The sequence below is a fragment of the Piliocolobus tephrosceles genome, chromosome 10 (assembly GCF_002776525.5).
Source record: "Piliocolobus tephrosceles isolate RC106 chromosome 10, ASM277652v3, whole genome shotgun sequence".
Taxonomy (NCBI): domain Eukaryota; kingdom Metazoa; phylum Chordata; class Mammalia; order Primates; family Cercopithecidae; genus Piliocolobus; species Piliocolobus tephrosceles.
This window is the reverse complement of record NC_045443.1, coordinates 118,517,007-118,539,907: the sequence shown is the minus strand read 5'-3', so window position 1 is coordinate 118,539,907 and position 22,901 is coordinate 118,517,007. Positions and strand designations below refer to the sequence as shown.

Here is a 22,901-nt window from a genome sequence, read left to right as displayed (position 1 = left end):
CATACCTCAAGTCCTGTTGATCATTTAATCATTGATTTGTTTTGTTTTGTTTTGTTTTTTGTTTTTTGTTTTGAGATCAAGTTTCGTTCTTTTGCCCAGGCTAGAGTGAAGTGGTGTGATCTCAGCTCACTGCAACCTCCACCTCCCAGGTTCAAGCAGTTCTCTTGCCTCAGCCTCCTGAGTAGCTGGGATTACAGGTGTGCGCCACCAGGCCCAGCTAACTTTTGTATTTTTAGTAGAGACAGGGTTTCGCCATGTTGGCCAGGCTAGTCTCGAACTTCTAACCTCAGGTGATCCACCAGCCTCAGCCTCCTAAAGTGCTAGGATTACAGGCATGAGCCACCACACCTGACCTAAACATTGATTTCAGTACCTAGACTTGCAAATATCCAGGATACAATTTGGGTGGAATGTATATTTATAACATTATATTAACATCATATTATATGTTACTGTATAGCAATAACAAGATTGTGAAGGCAGGTCAGGATGGAAGAGAATGAAGAGTAGTCTTCTATGAAGATGCAACAAACTGTTCTAGGTCCAGCCTAGCAATCTGATGTCTATGCACTTATTAAATTACCAAATAAGCTAAGTTAAAGGTCTATAATTGAAAATAGTCCTGGATAGCTCTAGAGGCAGAGTCTTCTGCAAAGACTTTATTTAAATAGCTTAAGTTTGCAGTCAGCTGTGCAGTGTGAGTAACATTACCAGACCCCAGTCATAGTGGCATGGGATCTGCTGAGCCCAGGCCCTTTAATCTTGTTTTATAAAACTGGAAGATATGAATCTTCCCAGCTTGAGCTAATAGGTAAGGCCCTACTACTAACTCATTTAGCCCCATTTCTGTTTTGTGCAGTGGTGACCCATGGTCTGCTTCTAACAACCAAACAAGGCTTGATTTTAGCTAAGCTTATTTGAGGCAGCAAGAAATTCAAGGTTTTCTGATTACACAGAGAACTAAGAAGAATGCTTGCTCTCCCTACCACTCCTCCACCCTGCCCCACCATCTGATAGTACCTCATTCCTGCCTAAGGCTTTCCTGCCCCTGCTACAGTTCTTGTCAGTTAGATGCTTTAAAAAATGGACCAGCTAAAGCTGGTTTGAAGTTGACCACTACTTTCTGCTACAGAAGGTCCCCAACTTACCAATGGTTTGACTTAATGATGGTTTGACTTAAGATTTTTCCACATTATGATGGTACAAAGGCAGTATGATTTCAGTAGAAAGGCAGTATGATTTCAGTAGAAACCGTACTTCAAGTACCCATACAACCATTCTGTTTTTCACTCTCAGTGTACAGTATTCAGTAACTGGAAATATTCAGCACTATATTACAAAACAGGCCTTTGTGTTAGATGATTTTGCCCAACTGTATGCCAATGTACGTGTTCTGAGCACGTTTAAGGTAGGCTGGGCTGAACTATGATGTTCAGTAGGTTAGATGTATGAATATTAAATGCATTTTGAACTTGAGATTTTCAGCTTGCCTGGGTTCATTGGGATATAACCCCATCGTAAGTCAGGGAGCAGCTGTATTTGAAGAAACGGGGAAATCTTTCCTTAAAACATCCAGGATGGAGTTATAAATAGTTCTCAACTAATAACAAATTGAAATAGAGTTATATAACCTTTCATCCTGTCCCGCGGGGGGTTCTCAGCACCTATTCTCACTCACCCAGGCTCATGAGAGAGGCTCTGTACAGCTGTGCCTAGGGTTAAACCAAAGAGATGACTGGCAACCTTCCAATCCAGAATAGCGATACAATGCCAACAGAAAAAGTAAGAGAAGCTGGCAGTCTGTATAGCCCCAAGAGTAGAGATGTAGATAAAAATTCCTGCAAATTTAACCTGCTGTCACCAGATTCTGTGAAACAGAACATAACAAGCGTAGTTATTGTTACTCCATTCATAAGTGAATTTGAAAAACTCAGTTTAAATTAATACATTCTTTCCAAAGCATGCCACAGGGAAGGAGCAGTCTTCACGTTCCATTGACTGCAGAAACTGCAGAGACGTTCCCTTTAAATGCATCACCAACCCTAGAGTTTAGGTCCCTGCACATTGTTAGCTCTGCTGTGCGAAAACATGGATTAAAGCTTAAAAGATCATAGAAGTGAAACCATGTACTAGAAACTACCACAGGTGCCTTGGCAGGGGAAATATATGCAAAATATTACATCTAGTTTGTTGTGGAACTAATTAAAATTAATAGGAAAAAGTTTTTCAGGAGCCAGTTGCCATAGCTATTCCTCTAAGGGTGACTGAGGTATGAGCAGTAAGTGTATGTTTTAATCTCTGCTAATGTGTCTTCCTCTGATGACTGGAGAAATATAATGTCTCAAATACTATATATGAATCATCTAAAATCCAAGGCTTTTTAAAAATAAAAAAACCCAAAGGAAAGCCAACATGTCAGACCCCTGACCATATTTCAGGAGTCTTAACCATGTTTCAGGGAGTCTACCACATCTAAAAGTCATCGTGTTTTGGTCCTGCTGGGAGACTGTCACCCACTGGGGCTGCCCTCCAGTGGAACAGTTTGTTAAACAGTTCATTGGCCAAATGTATATGAGAACAGGGTGACATGTAACTAACCAGTCCCTACTCCATAGATTATCCTACCCAGACCTCCCATTTTAATTGAGGCTTCCTCAGTACCAGTAACAGATAAGGGAGTTGTAGACAGTGCCTGAAAGTACAGGAAAGAAGAGTGGCAGCTAGAGTCAGGCTGTTAGTAGAGGGGCAAGTCTTTTGAATCCAGCAAGAAATTTTGAGTCATAGACGTGGGAAACTACGAAGTTAAGAGCATGATCACTGTGACCTGAGCCCAATCATTTGGTTACGTTTCTTCCAGGAAGAATTATGACCTACCTCTTCATTTTAGGATCCTCTCCTTTCCTAAAGACAGGGATAAAATTTATCAATGTTTCGTACCCCCAGGGACTTTTAAAGACATGAACAAATTTTAAAAGGCCTTTTCCTTCACTTAAAAATCTGCCCAGTTCAGGACCTATTTAAAAGAACTACCTAGAGCCACTTGTACTTTCAGCCAAGATAGAGGAAGAGACTGAATTACCATCCCACCTGAAGCAACTTTAAAAACAATAAAAAACATGTAAACCTCTTAACAGCAGTTTTCAAGATATTTTTCATCAGACAGCAAAGGACAGTATTTCTGAGAGTTGAGGAATAGTTTTCCCATCATACTGTCTTAAGATAGTTTCCAGTCATGGTGCAGAGAGAAAGATTTCCTAAGTTGAAGAGATGGAACTGAGAGTCCAAAGAGATGGCTAGAGGCAGCTAGAGATAATAGAACAGAGTAGAAAAGAAAAGTGAGCTGCAAAATGAGAAAGCACAGAGATCTACACAGACTCCTTGAACATTCATCACAGTTTTTTTGTTTGTTGTTTGTTTGTTTGTTTTGAGTTGGAGTCTCACTCTGTCGCCCAGGCTGGAGTGCAGTGGCACAATCTCGCCTCACTGCAACCTCCGCCTCCCAGGTTCAAGCGGTTCTCCTGCCTCAGCCTCCCAAGTAGCTAGGATTACAGGTACCCACCATCACGCCTGGCTAATTTTTGTATTTTTAGTAGAGACAGGGTTTCACCATTTTGGCCAGGCTGGTCTCGAATTCCTGACCTCGTGATTTGCCCGCCTCAGCCTCTCAAAGTGCTGGGATTACAGGCGTGAACCACCGCACTCAGCCTCATCACAGTATTAATTAGTGTATGCATATGTGGAAATCACCTAAGGTGGAGGAAAGAATAATGTGAAAGGATTAGAAGGGAGAGTACCTGTTTCCAAAAGCCTGATTGGAAAAACTTACAATTCATTTGGCATTGGATAGAGTACTGAGATCTTGCCGCAGTGATAGAGAATAATTACCCTAGACTGAGCACTGCTTCAGACCCACCTAACAAATCATGGAAACAAAAATCAATTAAAGCCAGGTATCTAACAGCATCCCTGATCAAAGCTCAAAATTAATAGGAATAAAAAATATTTAGATAAGGTAAAATTTACAATGCCTAGCATGCATGCAGAGATGATCAGACAGGCAAAAAAGAAGGAAAACATGACCCAGGATAAGGAAAATAATCCGTCAATAAAAACTGACCCAGAACTGCCACAGATGTTAGCATAACATCAAAACAGATATACTTGTATTCCATATATACAAAAAGTTAGATACATGGAGGTTATTTTTTTTTTTATTTTATTTTTTGAGACAGAGTTGCTCTGTCATCCAGGCTGGAGTGCAGTGGCGTGATCTCAGCTCACTGCAACCTCCACCTCCCAGGTTCAAGCAATTCTCCGGCCTCCCAAGTAGCTGGGACTATAGGTGTGTGCCACCACACCTGGCTAATTTTTGTATTTTCAGTAGAGATGGCCAGGCTGGCTTTGAACTCCTGGCCTCGAGAGATCCACCCACCTCAGCCTCCCAAAGTGCTGGGATTACAGTCATGAACCACTGCACCTGGCCAATATGTGGAGATTATAAAGAAGAACCAAATCAAACTTTCTGAAATCAAGACAACAATGTCTGAGATGAAAAATACACTGGAAGGGAATAACAGCAATTAGACATTGCAGAAGAAAAGATTAGTGAACTTGAAGGCACAGCAATAGAAATTATTCAAAATGAAGTACAGAAAAGAATAATTTTTTTAAACATGAAAAGAGCATAATGGAGATATCATTGAACATTAGAGAGAAACCTCCAGTGGCCTACTATATGGGTAATGGAGTCCCTGAAAGAAGAGAAGAAAGGGAGGGACAGAATAATACATGAAGAAATAATGGCCAGGTTTTTTCTAAATTTGATGATAACTATAATCTGCAGATTCAAAAAGCTTAATGAACCCCAAGCACAAAAAACATGAAGAAAACTACACCAAGACACATAATCAGTAGCTCAAAATGAGCTGTGAAAGAAAATCCTCAAGGCAGCCAGTGGGGGCAAAAAAGCGTGTTAGGTACAGAGGAGAAAAGATGAGGATGATGTCAGATTTGAAAATACAAGTGAAAAGTCAGTGTTAACAGTAGCTTTAAAGTACAGGAAGAAAAAACTCACTGTAAAATTCTATAGCTAAAATATCTTTTAAAAATGAAGGCAAAGTGAAGATGTTTTCTGACACACCATACACTACCTGAAAGAATTCATCACATCACCAGCCGTCTTACACTAAAAAAATGTTAAAGGAACTCTTTTTGAGCAGAGCAAAAATGGTATCAGCTGTCAATCTGTATTTACCCAAGGGAGTTAAGATCGCCAGAAATGAAAATGCATCAATAAAAGTTTTTTTCTTATTTACCGCTGTGTAAAAGATAATTGACTGGATCTGGGCACAGTGGTATGTGCCTGTAATCCCAGCTACTTGGCAGGTTGAAACAGGATTGATTGCTCAAGCCCAGATGTTTGAGACCAGCCTGGGCAACATAGTGAGACAATGAATGAATGAAAGAAAGAGAGAGAGAAAGAAAGAAAGAAAATTGATGAGATAAAAATAATATATTGTGAGGTTTATGAGATAACATGTAAGAGTTAAATGCATGGCCACAGTAGCACAAAAGTTGAGGGAAGGAAATATAAACTGTTGTAAGCTGTTTATGCTATACATGAATGTTACAATGTAACTGGAAGGTAGACTGTCAAAGATGTATACTATAAACTCTACAGCAGCCACTAAAATTAAAGAGCAAAGAGTTACAGCTCATAAGACAACAAAGGGAGATCAAATTGGATCATAAAAAATACTATATTAATCCAAACGAAGTCAGGTTAAGAAGAAATAAGACAAGTAGGAAACAAATAGTAAGATGATAGTCTCAAACCTAATTGTATCACTAATCACATTCAATGAAATTGTTCTACACACCTCTTTAAAACAGCATTTGTCCAGGTGTGGTGGCTCACCCCTCTAATCCCAGCACTTTGGGAGGCCAAGGCAGGCGAATCATGAGGTCAGGAGTTCAAGACCAACCTGGCCAACATAGTGAAACCCCGTCTCTACTAAAAATATAAATATTAGTGAGGTGTGGTGGCATGCGCCTGTAATCCCAGCTACTTGGGAGGCTGAGGCAGGAGAATTGCTTGAACCCGAGAGGTGGAGGTTGCAGTGAGCCAAGACCATGCCATTGCACTCCAGCGTGGGTGACAGAGTGAGACTCTGTCTAAAAAAAGTAAAAATAAGTAAAACAGCAATTGTGAGATTGAATAAAAAAGCAAGACCCAAATATATGCTGCTTACAAGAAGCACACTATAAATATAAAGCCAAAAAAGGTTAATCCCTGTTGTCTAGTGGTTAAAATTTAAAAAAAAAATTTTTTTTAAGTAAAAGGTTGGGAAAAGACACACACTGCTTATACTCATCTACAGAAAGCTGGAATGGCTGTATTAATATAAGACAAAGCAGCTTTCAGAGTAAAGAATACTGCCACAGACAAGAAGGTTATTTTGTAATGACAGAGGGGTCAATTAAGCAAGAGAATATAACAATCATAAAGGTTTATGTACCTAATAAAAGATCTTCAAAATACATGAAGAAAAAACTGAGAGAACTCCAAGGAGAAATAAATCCACAAATATAGCTGAAGATTTCGTTTCCACTCTCAATAATTGATAGAATTAAGTAGGCAGAAAATCAAAGATACAGTGGATTTCAACAATACTCTTAATCAATGTGACCTAATTGGCATTTATAGAACATTTCATCCAACAACAGAACACATGCTGTTCTCAAGTGTATGTGGCATATTTACTAATACCATATATGGGGACTTGAAACAAATCTCAATACATGTAAAAGAATTCAAGTATGAAATCTGATTTGCATTAGCCCAGGCTGCCATGAAATACCCATAGACTGGGGCTTAAACAACAATGTATTTTTTCACAGTTCTGGAGATTGGAATTCTTAAGTCAGGGTGTCAACGTGGTTAGATTCTGTTTTCCAGAGTGTCTGCACCAGTTCACATTCCCACTAGTAGTGTATGAAGGTTCCAGTTTTACATCCTTGTGTCCTTGCCAACAGTTAGTTATCTGACTTTTTTATTATAGCCATCTTGCTATGTGGGAAGTGGTTTCTCATGGTAGTTTTTTTGTTTTTGTTTTGTTTTGTTTTGTTTTGTTTTCAGGAGACAATGTCTCACTTTGTTGCTCAGGCTGGAGTGCAGTGCCGCCATCAGCCTTCACCTCCTGGGCTCGAGTGATCTCCTACCTCAGCATCCTGAGTAGCTGAGACTGTAGGCACATGCCACCACACCCAGCTAATTCTTTTATTTTTTATAGACATAAGGTCTCACTGTGTTGCCCACAGGGGTCTCAAGTGATCCTCTTGCCTCAGCCTCAAAGTCCTGGGATTCCAGGCATGATGAGCACACTGCTCCCAGCCAGTTTCTCGTGGTTTTGATTTGTATTTCCCTAATGACTGACGGTGTTGAACATCTTTTCATGGGCTCACTGGCTATTTGTGTGTCTTCTTTGAAGAAATGTCTCTTCAGATCCTTTGTTCATTTTAAAATCAGGTTGTCCTTCTTATTATTGAGGTGTAAGAGTTCTTTATATATCCTAGACACAAGTCTCTTATCAGATACATGATTTGCAAAGATTTTCTCCCATCCTATGGGTTGTCTTTTGACTTTTTTGATAGTATCCTTTGAAGCACATAAGTTTTCAAGTTTTTCTGTTTTTTTACTCGTGTTTTTGACATCATATCCAAGAATCCACTCCACATCCAAGATCACAAAGATTGACCATATGTTTTTATCTAAAATTTTGTAGTTTTAGAAGTCAGTTCCTCTGTCCTACCAGCCACATTTCAGTGAGCACATAACGTGGCTAATGTCCACAGCACTTGTCAGTGCAGATAAAGACCATCATAACAGGAAGTTCTTTTGGACAAACAAACACAACCCCTCTTCCCCCCTTTTTTTGAGGACTCTCGCTCTGTCACCAGGCTGGAGTGCAGTGGCACAATCTCGGCTCACTGCAACCTCCACCTTCCAGGGTCAAGCAATTCTTCTGTCTCAGCCTCCCAAGTAGCTGGAACTACAGGCGTGCACCACCATGCCCAGCTAATTTTTTATTTTTAGTAGAGGCGGGGTTTCACCATGTTGGCCAGGCTGGTCTCTATCTTCTGACCTTGTGATCCACCCACCTCAGGCTCCCAAAGTGCTGGGATTAGAGGCATGAGCCACTGCACCCGGCCCACAAACCCCTTCTTTACAGGAAAACACTAGTGGAAAATCAGCTAAAGACTTGGATAGATAGTTCACAAAAAAAGAAATAAATGAGCAAGCTTTTGTACACAACATTGTTCACTGGTTAAGGAACAATATGACATGCCATTTTTAGTTCCCGAGATTGACAGTGACTGCTTCCTTCAGGTCTTGACTCTGAAGTCATTGTCACTGAGGCCTTCCTGTCCATCCTGTCTAAAATTTCACACCCTAAGTCCTGCATTTCCTACTTTTCCTCCTTAGCACCTGCCATTAACACACTATGTATTGAACTTATTTTTCTGGTCTATTATGTCTCCCCCCTTGAATATAAGATCCAGTCATGTGTGTGCTATTTATTGTCCTTCCAGTACCTAGAACAGCTCAAATTTGTTTTGTTGTTGAATTGCAGCTGACAGGTTGTAGGGAAATGAGGGTTCTCATGCACTGCTGAGAGTAAATTGATGCAGCCTTTTTGCAACAGTTGTGTGGTATGTAAAAGTCTCAAAATGTGCTTGCCCTTTGACATTTCTCCTTCTAGGTTTTTATCATAAGGAAGTAATTAAGGATATTATATGCTCAGAGAAAGGAGTGGAAGGTTCAGCTGCCTTGGAATGCTTTCATCTGCAGTCAGGAAAACTCTTGAACTGACACATCGGAAGGACTGAAGATTGTTTTTTAAAATGTGACAAGAGCTATTTTTCAGAGTTGTTCAAAAGAGACCTTCTTTTCTTTCCTAATTCCTTGGCATTTAAAAATATTGTCATATTATGACTTTTCTGACCTGCTTCTTTTGTAAGCAAAACTACAACTTAACTACAAAATTTTTTCCCACAGGTCCCTTAATATGGACTTTGAAAATCAAGATAAGGAGAAAGACAGTAATAGTTCTTCTGGGTCTTTCAATGGCAACAGCACCAATAATAGTAAGACATTTTATGTCAATTAACTTCTATGCATGTAGTTTTCTTAATTTGGCTATTTCTTTACCTCCAGTTAATAATTTACTGGGTTCAAGGACTTATGATTGGTATAAAAAAATCATTGAATTATACTTAAAATGAGTGAATTTTATGGTATGTAATTGTACCCCAATAGCATTAATAAAAATGTTTGATGCTTATTATGGAAAGATTTGAATTTGAAGTGACTTGATTTGATAATATTAATACATTTATATTGAGATTGAGATCTGCCATGTACTCGACATTCTGTTAGATCTTTTGAAAGATGCAAGAGAAATTATTGCCAATATGTTTTTTAAAAAGTGCCAAGATATCCAGGCACAGTGTTTCACACCTGTAATCCTAGCACTTTGGGAGGCCAAGGCAGGCGGATCACTTGAGGTTGGGAGTTCAAGATCAGCCTGACCAACATGGAGAAACCTCGTCTCAAAAATACAAAATCAGCCGGCTGTGGTGGCACATGCCTCTAATTCCGGCTACTTCTGAGGCTGAGGCAGGAGAATTGCTTGAACCCGGGAGGCAGAGGTTGCAGTGAGTAGACATCGTGCCATTGCACTCCAGCCTGGGGAACAAGAGCGAAACTCCATCTCAAAAAAAAAAAAAAAAAAAAAAAAAAAGTGCCAAGATAGAGATGGCAAATACCTCTTCACCCCCTATATATGGGGCAAGTACCTTTTTTCAGTGACCCTTACCATAGCCTCAGAATCCCCCACATACAGCTGTTATCAGAGGAAGCTCTACAGATGAAATCATTTTGACATCCATGTAGAAGGAGAATAAAGAGATGGGCAAGTCAGGTGAGCAGCAACAGGTCAGATGAGGTTTCTTTACAACAGAAGGTGGATTGACTTAGTGAATGTGGATAGGTGGAGAAGTCGTCTTTTCAGGTTAGGGGAGCATATAATAACAGGCACAGAGATCATGACCTATAGAACAGGGTAAGGGCACCACCTAAGAGAGAGGAAATGCTAGACATCTAATAAAAAGGTAGATCAAATATTGATTGGAGGACCATGGATGTTAAATTGAAAAGAGATCATTTATTATGTATCTTAGTTTCTCTAGTTACTATAGTGCACTGTCAACCAAGTTGTATTTGCCCAGTTTCACCGGGCACAGGCCGAGGCACATGTGTTTCATTGTCCCTGGCAGTGCCAAAGTGGGCATGATTAAGATGGTAAGTAGAATCATCTAAATATAATGAGTCTTTTCTTAAATTTATGACATGGATCCTTGTATGTTATACAATTCCATACCAGTAGTTATTACCAGTGCTAGAAACCACATAAAACCCGGTGCAAAATCTGATTTTTAGATTAAATTATTACATAGCAGCTCACCTTCTATCAACATGTTAAGCCAAATCACTTTATGCTCCTGAAACTCTTTTTAAAAGTCCTGTGTTATATAGCACATATGCAAGTGATGTTCTTAAACCAGATTATAAATCTGCTGTACGTTGCATCACAGAAAATCTACCTATATTATTACGTCTAAGTTTAATCCCAAAAACAAGAAGTGGTTGTATCAGTCTGTACACTGGAAAGAAGTTACCTGGTAATATAGCTCCTTTTTTTTTTTTTTTTTTTTAAGACGGCGTCTTGCTCTGTCATTCAGGCTGGAGTGCAATGGTGCAATCTCAGCTCACTGCAACCTCTGCCACCTGGGTTCAAGCAATTCTCCAGCCTCAGCCCCCGAGTAGCTGGGATTACAGGCGCCTGCCACCATGCCTGGCTAATTTTTGTATTTTTAGCAGAGATGGGGTTTCGCAGTGTTAGCCAGGCTGGTCTCAAACTCCTGATCTCAAGTGATCCGCCTACCTTGGCCTCCCAACGTGCTGGGATTACAGGCATGAGCCACTGCACCCAGCCTAAATGGTCTTTTTCTTAACTCTGCCAGCTATGTTGTACTAAATTATCCTTGACAACATTTCTTCAGTGCCTGCTCTGAGCAGTGGATACCAATGGGATAAGGACAGATTAGCATAGAATGCAAAATTCACTTCCTCAAAGAAGAACATAATGAAGAAGCCATTACAAAGATGGCCGACCAGCACTTGATTATGAAATATAAAATTATTACAGATCAAAAGGATGGCATGGAAAACAGGCTGCATTTATCAAGCATCAAATAACTAATAGAAAGATGGACAGAGAAACAGAGAGTTTGTAGTTGCTAAGGGGGATGGAAGTCCTGAATGATTAACAGTGTAGAACAATTGGGGAGAAGGTTTTAAGAAAAAGAAAGTATAAATTTAGTGTTAAGATTTTTGTCAAGAGTGTTTCAGACTGATAGAAGGAGACAGTAATCAGAAGTTTTTAAAAGATTGTAGCTGCCAACTCCCAAAATAATAAGAAACAAGGAATTTGTAAAGAGACAGGAGAGTAGGAAAAGTTGTAGGTGCAGCCAACATCATTGGTGGGGTGAAGGGTTACTCTATGATTACATGCTTTGAATAGGTCAGAAATGATTCTACTGTCCTTAATTATAATAGGAGCTAGAAGAAGGAGAAGCATTAAGTGAGACTCGACAGAGGGTTAGATGGGCCATGTGACCCATGCCCCAAAAAATCAGAACTTGAAAATGGAGAAATCTCTTTGTAATTCAATGTTTCTCCCTGCAGGGTGCCCTAGGGTATTTGACTGAAAGACTGGGTAATTATTACTTCGGATTATAATAATGTTCCACCTATCTGGGCAACTCGAAACACATGGAAGTAAGACAAAGAGTTGATCAGGCCTGCCAGGAGCTATGGCACTCAACTCATTAGAAAGCAGAAAAGTAAAAGTGAAAAAGTGAAGACAGTAATGAAAGAGCACTACGTGCCCACCACCAGAGTAGCTAAAATTAAAAGCCTTGACTATTCCCATTGTCGATGAGGATACACAGCAACAACAAAGAACCGTCTCGCATTGTTGGAGAGCATGCGTTAGTATAGTCACTTTGGAAGGCAGTTTGATGTTACCTACTAAAGGTGACAGTGTAAACACTCTTGGACCTCACAGTGTCACTCCTAGTTATATATGCAACAAATACAGTCACACGTGCATCAAGTCATATGCAAGAGTGCCTAGAGCAGCATTATTTGTAATAACCAAAAAATTGGAAACAATGCAAATGTCAGCCATAGAATGGATAAATAAATTTTACTGTATTCATACAGTGAAAACAAGTGAACTTGTATAGCTAATTAAAACAGCATGGATGATTCTCACAAATAACATTGAGTGAAAGAAGCCAGACACAAAAAAATTAACTACGTAACTCAGTGTATATAAAATTTAGGAAACAAACAAAATAGTATTTAAGGAATTGCGTGCTTGGGTGGAAAACGTGTCATAATTCAGGATAGCAGTTCCCTTCAGGAGAATGAGAGAGAGAGAGAGGGAGACGGAGAGGGAGGTGATTGACAGGGACACAAAGGAAGATTTCTAGGGTTGGTTTGTTTCTTGACTTGAATTGTATCAAGTATGTAATAATTCACTGAACTCTACATTTTTGTGCTTTTCTGTGTGTGATGCTTCACAATAAAAAAGGTTAGAAAGAAAGTGACAGGAGTGGGGGTGGAGGGCAAGAGTTCCCTCCAGGTCCTCTGTTTTCCCCTGACCTTGTTTTGATTTCTGTATCTGCCCCCAAGAAGCCAGTATAGAAATTTACTTTCCCGTGGCACATCAGTCCTTCATTTAAGTAGTATTAAGTGATTTTAAAAAGAAGCCATGAACACCCCTGCCCAATTATCTGACATCTTAAAGTCTTTTACTAAACCGCAGTTATAATTTATTTGAGTTACAGAGATTGATGGAGATTTATAGTTGGGATCCTCATCTTTAGTAGAGATATACATTTTAATCTCCCTGCTTACATTGTAAACTTCATGAGATCTGGAAATGACTTTCTTTTAATCCCTCCTGTTGCTTACTATATATATAATAAGTGTTCGGCAAATAGTCAAAAGCATCCTTCTTACAGGGAGGTGCAAAATCAGTAATTTTCTTAACAGTTACTGGTTTATTGCTCAGTGTCTATTCCATACCAGACATGCATTTAGCCTGTAGCCATGTTTATTGAATGTTAAAAATAATGTTGCTGTACAAAATTTTTAATTCCATTACCAAGCCTATTTCCTATGTTGATTTTTGCCTTAAAGATAATGCAACCGCACTTGCGTATGTCCTCCCAGTCATGGCTACTCTGTTTTTGCTTTGCTCAGTTTTGCTTTGTTTTTAGGTCACTGGAATTTGGCTAAAATTTCTAATTAATTACCTCCTTCCCCTTCAGGACCTTTATCTCCAGAACTTTAGGAGATGCAGTACTGAAGTCATGGACATTGTTTTAGGTAGCATATTGTCAGGAACTAAAGGCACTTTGCTTGCCCTGTGACATTGCCTCCTGGTTCAAAAATCTGTGGTTTAAAAAAAAAAAAAAAATTCTGTGCATTCTAATATTCCAGAGAGGTCCTTTGTATTCAATTTTGCATTTAGTTGCAGACTGAACTTTTAAAATTTAGCTTTATTATAAACAAATGCATCTCTTATATACCTCACCACTGCAGTCTTTATTGTAGCTAGCCATTTAATTTTCTGATCATACTTTGAACCAGTATGATCTGTAGACTGCATGATGCTTTGTTGCTATGATAAACAGTTATTTGAGAAACCCTTATTTTATGTAGTGAAAGGCACTGAAAATCTGTAGCTTCCTCTAGCAGTTCTTTGAACTACTGTAGAGCACTTACATGTAAAAACTATTTAGGTAAAATTTAGTTAGAGATTTCATAGAGTTTTGTCTAATGGATACACTTCCCAAAGTGATCCATGGGCCAAACTGGATGGATTTGACTAGAGTCAGGACAGACTGCTTCCAAGATAATTTGTGTTTGTCATGGCACATAGTTGACTTTTCCTAAATTGAACTGCCCTATTCCTAAGTGAATTACTTCACTCATCTACCTAGTCCCTGAGAAGCAATTTTGTTTTATAGATATAGTTAATCAAAAACCCTAAATAGCTCTTTTGGGGACAGGCAAATTTAAATACCTAAGAGAAATTTTGTTGATCATTGCAACCCTTTGTGTCCTGCTATGTTTATCCTGGTTACGTATTTTATTTGTAGCCTTAATATAATGAAGAGACTTTTTTTTTTTTGCCTTTGACTCCTGAACTCAAGTGATCCTCCCACTTCAGCCTCCCAAGTAGCTGGAACTACAAGCTCAAGATTACCATGCCTAATTTTTTTTTTTTTTTTTTTTAATTTTCTGTAGAGATAGGGTCTCCTTATTTTGCCCAGGCTGGTCTTAAACTCCTGGCCTCAAGTGATCCTCCTGTCTTAGCCTCTCAAAGTGCTCGATTACAGGCATGAGCCACTGCATCCAGCCTTTTTCTTCTATTATTTCATTATTATAGATCATACGAAGATTTCTTTGATTCCTTTTGTGCACTTTATGACATCTCAATAGAGTTCATTTGGAAGTGGGGCAAGATAAAACTGGTAATTTTTTTTTTTCATTCAGTGGTTATTAGAGTTTGCCATGTTTTTCTTCTCTACCAAAAATACTCTATTAATGGTTCTCAATTCTAGATGCAAAATACAGATTTGTGAACCCCTGTGATTTCATTTAATTTGTCTGGGTTTGGACTTTTTTTTTTTTTTTCCTGGAGACGGAGTCTTGCTCTGTCACCCAAGCTGGAGTGCAGTGGCGCGATCTCGGCTCACTGCAAGCTCCATCTCCCGGGTTCACACCATTCTCCCACCTCAGCCTCCCGAATAGCTGGGACTACAGGCGCCCACCACCACTCCCAGCTAATTTTTTGTATTTTTAGTAGAGACAGGGTTTCACCATTCACAGGATGGTCTTGATCTCCTGACCCAGTGATCAGCCTGCCTCGGGCCTCCCAAAGTGCTGGGATTACAGGCGTGAGCCACCACACCTGGCCTGTAATTTTTTAAAAACTCTAATGGGAAGCCCAGAATTTGAGAACCCCTTTGCTAAATCCTACTCTAGCCCAAGAGATTATTTTCCCCCATTCATCTCCTATTCTGGTACCTTAAAATGTTCCCATAAAATAATTTTTTTTTTTGTAAATATTAATAGATAGATACAGGGGTCTCACTGTGTTGCCCAGGCTGGTCTTGAACTCCTGGTCCCAAGCCATCCTTCTACTTCAGCCTCCCAAAATCCTGGGATTACAGGCTTAAGATACCACATCTGGCCAAATAAAATTTTTCTGATTTGCTGTTTCCAGCTATGGCTTGTTGTCCTCCTCTCCCTCTCTCAGCCAAGTCAGTTCTCAACTATTAGCAACAATTGGAAAGCGTGAAAATGAGGACATTAAACCCGCAGGTGATGAGAAGTCCTTTTAGTCGATGGGTTTAAACCACCTCTTTTACCAAACCTATATGCAAGACCACAGATTTACTCAAATTGACTAATCTGGGCTTTTACTACCTCATTTTTGTTCTTGGTGGTGGTTTGGATCCTGTCATCCAGATGGTTAACACCAGGAGGTAGTAGTTCGCTTCAACAAATATTCTTGAGCGTCTACTGTAATGAAAGCACCATGAAGAGAATAAGGAGCTCATAATTTCGTCAGGAAAGAAAGACGCGTAGGGCCTGGATAATCCATGTTTGACATATAATCCCTAGAACTGTCTGCATTTTCGCAAGTTAATGTATATGAAGTACATAGGCACAGTGCCTGTTGCATAATAAGTTATTAATCTGTCTGTTTTTCTCTTTCAGGCATCCAAACAATTGACTCTACCCAGGCTCTGTTCCTTCCGATTGGAGCATCTGTCTCTCTTTTAGTAATGTTCTTCTTCTTTGACTCAGTTCAAGTAGTTTTTACAATATGTACGGCAGGTAAATATGAATTTCTCTGTCTAGTCTTAACATACTAAAAGGAAAATTTTTCACCTTTATCACTGTTCAAAAATTAAGATTTATATACCATGTCATGTAAGTTTTTCTTTATAAATCTTGACTTCATCTCTTCCCTCTCAACCGTGCCGCCCTTCCCTGACTCCTTCTTGAACCACTTAATCCACATCATCTGTTGAGACCTGCCCACACAATTTCAAAGAAAGGCTGGAGATGTGAAAATGCAGGAATTTTATCACACCAGAGCGATATTGCTTTGCTTTGGCTGTGGCGCCTTTTCTAGATTACCAGTAGCTTACCAGACGGTTGAGCTTGACATAGAGGTCATTGTCAGCCTCTACCCACGTTCTTGCAGGTGGAAACATGGATAGCTAATCAAAGTGATTGGACTGTCAGCTCTTTGATGTGTTTTCAAGCTAAGCATTGATGGAAATGTTAAAAAAACAAACAAAAAAAAACATCAGCAAAATGCTACAAGACTTGTTAGGAGGTCATCCCATGGCCTGCTGCTGTTTATCTTTTAGAAAACTTACCTATGCTTTCCCCTACTTCAAAGCAGGTACTTTTTTTATTGAAGAGGTTTTTTGTTCAGTATTAAAGGAAGATATTTTTCTTCTCTAGTCAGTTAACTGTTTCCACTTGTCTAGTGTTTTGGGGAATGAAATTTCTATAAGTTGTGCCATTTTTCTTACAGTTGTTTAAAAAAACTATACCTTTTCTTTCTCTAGTTCTTGCAACGATAGCTTTTGCTTTTCTTCTCCTCCCGATGTGCCAGTATTTAACAAGACCCTGCTCACCTCAGAACAAGTAAGGAATTGGGACTTTCCTCTTAAATTATAAACTTGTATATATTTTTTCTGTCATATTTGATAGCATTATTAGGAGTCTCAATTTCTGGTATTGGCTAGAGCACAGAAATGCCAGAAGACCGGGAAGTGAGACATTTGATCTTTAAAACCAGAAGCTAGTACTTCCTTTTGTACCTTCTCATGTCAGAGGAAATACAAACAAAACTTAGGAAGTCTGAGCCATTGTCATGTGCTTCCTACTTAGATCTTTGAAAGATGAGCAGTTTTCTTTTGAAACAGTGCTTTCATTCCTTTACTGTGAGTTGATGAAATTTGAGAATAGTGGTTGAACTCAAACATTCTTCTTTGCCTTTGGTCTTCAGTGGCCTGGATATGCTACCTACTTGCATTTAATCCTAGTATTCACACTTTAACTCAAAGTCATTGCTGCACAGAAACAAAATTCTGTGCTAATGGAGATGCTGAACACACTTAGGAAACCAGTCACTGGTGGCAGCTGATGTTCCCAGGAATTAGTGATAACAGAAAGATTTACCATCTTCTAAATAGAGTAATACCATCTTTGGTAAATGAGTTGAATTGTTGGCATTTCTTCAGTTTGTTTTCCTCATAAGAATAGAATTTCCTCCATACTTACTAGCTTTTCCAGAGGTCGATATTGTCGCTTCAAACTTCTAAATGCCACTGTTGATAATTGGTCCCAAAAAGACATTATCAGATGGTGCAGAAGTATATTCCTGTGAGTTTTCCATAGGTTTCTCCAAAAAAGGATTGGGTATTTTGGATTTCAAGCTATCTTGGTATTGTCTGCTATTCTAATCCAGCCATCGTGAACTCTGATCACGAAATACCAAAGGAGAGTTTGGTTATTGAATAAAGTGTGCCTACTGTCCAATAAGTGTTGTGTGTTTTCCAGGATTTCCTTTGGTTGCTGTGGACGTTTCACTGCTGCTGAGTTGCTGTCATTCTCTCTGTCTGTCATGCTCGTCCTCATCTGGGTCCTCACTGGCCATTGGCTTCTCATGGATGGTGAGTGACTAATTTGCAACAAATTGTAATTTTCCTTTATAGAGTTTTATAGATGCTTTAGGATATTCACAGAGATGTACAGCTGTCACTACCATCAACTTTTAGAGCATTTTCACACCCACCCCCACCAAAACCAATGAGCAGTCGTTCCCCTTACCCACCACCCCACCCCAGCCCCAGGTATCCACTCGTCTCTACTTTGTTTCTATGGATTTCTTCATTCTGGACATTTTCCATAAAAGGAATCATACATTATGTGGCCTTTTGTGTCTGACTTGTTTCACTTAGCATGTTTTCAAGGTTCATCTATGCTGTAACCTGTATCAGCGCTTTTTATGGCTGAATACTGTCCCATTATATGGATGCACTAATTTTATTTATTCATTTACTGATTATTTCCACTTTTTAGGCTATTATGAATGATGCCTCTTTGAATATTAATGTACAATGTGCAGACTGTGCTTTCTTACATAAATGGAGGCTTGGCCCAGTGGCTAATGCCTGTAATCCCAGCACATTGGGAGTCTGAGGCAGGAGTATCACTTGAGACCAAGAGTTCAAGACCAGTCTGGACAACATAGCAGGATCCCATTTCTACAAAAATAAAAATCTTCTGGGCATGGTGCACCTATAGTCCCAGCTACTTGGGAGGCTGAGGTGGGAGGATCCCTTGAGCCCAGGAGTTCAAGATTACAGTGAGCTATGATCATGCTACTGCACTTCGGGCTCAGCAACAGAGTGAGAACCTGTCTCTTTAAAAAGTAACAGTAAGGGCCGGGCCCGGTGGCTCATGCCTGTAATCCCAGCACTTTGGGAGGCTGAGGCAGGTGGATCACGAGGTCAGGAGATCGAGACCATCCTGGCTAACATGGTGAGACCCTGTCTCTACTAAAAATACAAAAAATTAGCCAGGCGTGGTGGTGGGTGCCTGTAGTCCCAGCTCCTTGGGTGGCTGAGGCAGGAGAATGGCGTGAACCCGGGAGGCAGAGCCAAGATCGCACCATTGCACTCCAGCCTGGGCGACAGAGCGAGGCTCCATCTCAAAAAAAAAAAAAAAAACAAAGTAACAGTAAGGAAATGGGATTAGATTGTAATACAGTGTATCATATTATGCTGTATATTATATATAGTATATGTAATATATATAATCTGCATTATGTACATGATATACATCATATACTTTTATGTAATGATATAAATACATATCTATATCATTATATCATATCTATATCATTACATAAAAGTATATCATATCCTTTTTATTAACTCCAGAGTATTAAGGATGAATACCTAGACATGAAATTCCTGGAACAGAATTCTTGCATTTAAAAAATCTATACCTATTATTATACTGCGTTTCAGATAGGCTATAATAGTTATGCTCCAACCTGTAGCATATGAGAATTTCTCTTCATTGATGATAAGGATGAAATAATAATGACAATAAGACCTCGGATGAATTAAGTGCCTTTTATGGATTAGACAGTCCGCTAGGTGTTTTACATGGATTATCTCTCTTAATCCTCAGAACAACTCTTTGAAGTAGGTACTGCTGTTTGTTCCCACTTCAAAAGAGTAAACAAAGGTTCAGAGAAGTGGCTCATCCCAGCCACAGACCCCTTATGTAGAATTCATACTTACCACCAAAGCATCTTGGAGGCTATTTCTGAAAATCACCCATAATTTTTCTAGTCTTTCCCTTAAAACCTTTTTTTTGGGGCAGGGAGTTTCACTTTGCTGCCCAAGCTGGAGTGCAATGGTGTGATCTTGGCTCGCTGCAACCTTCGTCTCCTGGATTCAAGTGATACTCCTGCCTCAGCCTCCCAAGTAGCTGGGATTGCAGGCACATGCCACCACGCCCAGCTAATTTTTTTTTTTTTTTTTTTTTTAGTTTTTAGTTTTTGTTTTTTTTAGTAGAGTTGGGTTTTTGCCATGTTGGTCAAGCTGGTCTTGAACCCCTGACCTCGGGTGATCCACCTGCCTTGGCCTCCCAAAGTGCTGGGACTACAGGCGTGAGCCACCACACCCAGCCTTTTTTTTTTTTTTTTTTTTTTTTTTAAATAGAGACAGGGTCTCATGTTGCCCAGGCTGGTCTTGAACTCCTGGACCCAGGCGATCCTCCCACCTCGGCCTCCCAATGTGCACAGGCATGAGCCACTGTTCCTGGCCTCCCCCAGCTTTTTGTTTTGTTTGGTTTTGAGACAGGACCTTACTCTGCTGCTCAGGCTGGAGCGCAGTGCATGGTCAGTGCTTACCCAACTCTTGAGCTCAAGCAGTTCTCCCAGCTCTGCCTCTCAAGTAGGTAGGACTCCAGGCACAAGCCACCGTACCCAGCCCATTTTTTAATTATTATTTTATAAAGATGGGTCTCACTATGTTACCCAGGCTGGTCTTGAACTCCTGGCCTCAAGCAGTCCTCCCAAAGTGCTGGGATTGGGCCAGTGCATTGGCTCAAGCCTGTGATCCCCACACTTTGAGAGGCCAGATGGGAGGATCGCTTGAGGCCAGGAATTAAAGACCAGCCTGGGCAATATAGTGAGACTGCATCTCTACAAAGCACTGGGATTACAAGCATGAGCCCCGAGGCCCAGCCCCTTGAGATGTTTTTAAACTTTTCTTTTAAACCGTATCATTCTGTTTCCACCTTTTTTTTTTGAGATGAAGTCTCACTGTGTTGCCCAGGCTGGAGTGCACTGGTATGATCTCGGCTTACTGCAACCTCTGCCTCCTAGGTTCAAGTGATTCTCCTGCCTCAGCCTCCTCAGTAGCTGGGATTATAGGTGCCCGCCACCACACCTTGCTATTTTTTTTTTTTGGTATTTTTAGTAGAGACGAGGTTTCACCATGTTGGCCAGGCTGGTCTTGAACTCCTGAGCTCAGGTGATCCACCCGTCTCAGCCTTCCAAGGTGCTGGGATTACAGGCGTGAGCCCGCTGCACCCAGCCTCCACTTCCTTTGTATACAGTCCTTACATTTCCACAGTTCACTTTCATAATCTCAGAAAATTTTTATCTAACTGCTCTGCCCCACAAAGTAAAATCCTTTAAAAGGGATTGTAAACTGTCCCCTTTTCCTTTCTTTTGGTGGTTCCAAAGGGAAGAAGGTTAAAATATAAAGACAGTCAATTTTGGCCGGGCGCGGTGGCTCAAGCCTGTAATCCCAGCACTTTGGGAGGCCGAGACGGGCGGGTCACGAGGTCAGGAGATCGAGACCATCCTGGCCAACACGGTGAAACCCCGTCTCTACTAAAAAAAAAAAAAATTCAAAAACTAGCCGGGTGAGGTGGCGGATGCCTGTAGTCCCAGCCCCTCGGGAGGCTGAGGCAGGAGAATGGCGTAAACCCGGAGGCGGAGCTTGCAGTGAGCTGAGATCCGGCCACTGCACCCCAGTCCGGGAGACAGAGCCAGACACCGCCTCAAAAAAAAAAAAAAAAAGACAGTCAGTTTTATACTAGTCATAATTCTGAAGAATTTTTAAGGGAAGAATTTGAAAATCTGGGGTACAGGTATGGATTGCATCTATTCCTGTTACCTACTCCAAATAACCATAAAGCTACTCCAGACTTTGGAGACGGAGCTCTTCGGAACCAGTGCTAGGTCTGGGAGGCTCTTCTGCACTCCACCAGGCGGTGCTTCCCTGCAGCTCTGGGGCTGTGCTGGCTCAGAGATAATGGGGTTGATGTTCATCATTGTCTGAGCCCAGAGCCACCCAGAGTGATGCTTACTGTTACTGCCTCAAGTTCGGAGTAGCTGAGTTAGTCACACAGTTTCTAAGTACTGATCTTACAGGCTATATATACTTGGTATGACTGATGTTAAGTTTGCTGCATAGTATTTGGTCCATTGTTTGGGGTTTTTATTTTTAATTTGTTTTAGAGAAAGGTTCTTGCTCTTTTGTCCAGGTTGCAGTATGGTGACATGATCCTAACTCACTGTGACCTCAAGCTCCTGGACTCAAGTAATTGTTTGGATTTTTTTTTAGAAGACATTTGCATCAAATATATGAATTAACTCAAAACTAAGGATGTTCTGTTAATGGTCAATTTGGATAGAATTTGACAAAAAGGATTGTCAGCTTTTTTTTTTTCTGGATCCAGAATCAGAATCATCTTAATAAGAAAGAAATTTTAAACTTTAAGGAAAACAAAAAACTTGTCCTTCTGCACCTAGGAATTTTTTTTCCTCATGAGTGACTTTGACCAGTACAATGATTTGAAATGTCTGTGTGTCAAGTTAGTAAAATGCCACAAGAAACAGTGTTCTGTGGAAACAAACTAGCAAGTGTATTGCAAATTGTAAAACATACAAATATAAGTTATACTTATAATTTTAAAATACATTTGTTCAAAAAGACAAGATTATAGTGATGGAGAACAGCTCAGTGGTTGGCAGGGTTTGTGTGGAGGAGTGGGGTGACTATAAAGAAAAAACACAGGGGTTTTGGTGGATGATGTGACCACTCTCTATGCTGAGCATGGTGGTGACTCTGTCAACACATGTGGGAACTTTAGTAGAACTGCTGCATTTAAAGAGAAACTGTCAATGTTACTGTTCAGGCCGGGCGCGGGCGTGGGCGCGGTGGCTCACGCCTGTAATCCCAGCACTTTGGGAGGCCGAGGTGGGCACATCGCCCGAGGTCAGGAATTCGAGACTAGCCTGGCCAACATGGTGAAACCCTGTCTCTACTAAAAGTTCAAAAATTAGCCGGGCGTGGTGTTGTGCACCTGTAATCCCAGCTACTCAGAACGGTGAGACAGGAGAATCGCTTCAACCCAGGAGGTGGAGGTTGCAGTCAGCTGAGATCACACCACTGCACTCCAGCCTGGGCGACAGAGTAAGACTCCGTCTCAAAAAAAAAAAAAAAAAATTTACTGTTCAGTCATTTTAGAAATAAAATGTTAAATATGTTTTTGTTTTTTATAAATACGTAAATCTGTTTTCATAGTAGTTATTCAGTGTTTTTTTTTTTTTTTTTTTTTTTTTTTTTTTTTTTTTTTTTTT

General features: G+C 40.2%; 1 protein-coding gene across 2 annotated transcripts in view; it reads left to right on the top strand.

Annotated features, from left to right (window-relative positions):
• SPPL3 (signal peptide peptidase like 3) overlaps positions 1-22,901 on the top strand; it is a 145,822-nt gene that overhangs the window by 104,389 nt on the left and 18,532 nt on the right. For both annotated transcript variants that reach the window (XM_023204871.3, XM_023204879.3), the window contains exons 3-6: positions 9,059-9,147; positions 15,926-16,045; positions 16,792-16,870; positions 17,789-17,901. In XM_023204871.3, the coding sequence (XP_023060639.1) occupies positions 9,059-9,147; positions 15,926-16,045; positions 16,792-16,870; positions 17,789-17,901 (401 nt within the window). The remainder of the gene's footprint in view (positions 1-9,058; positions 9,148-15,925; positions 16,046-16,791; positions 16,871-17,788; positions 17,902-22,901) is intronic.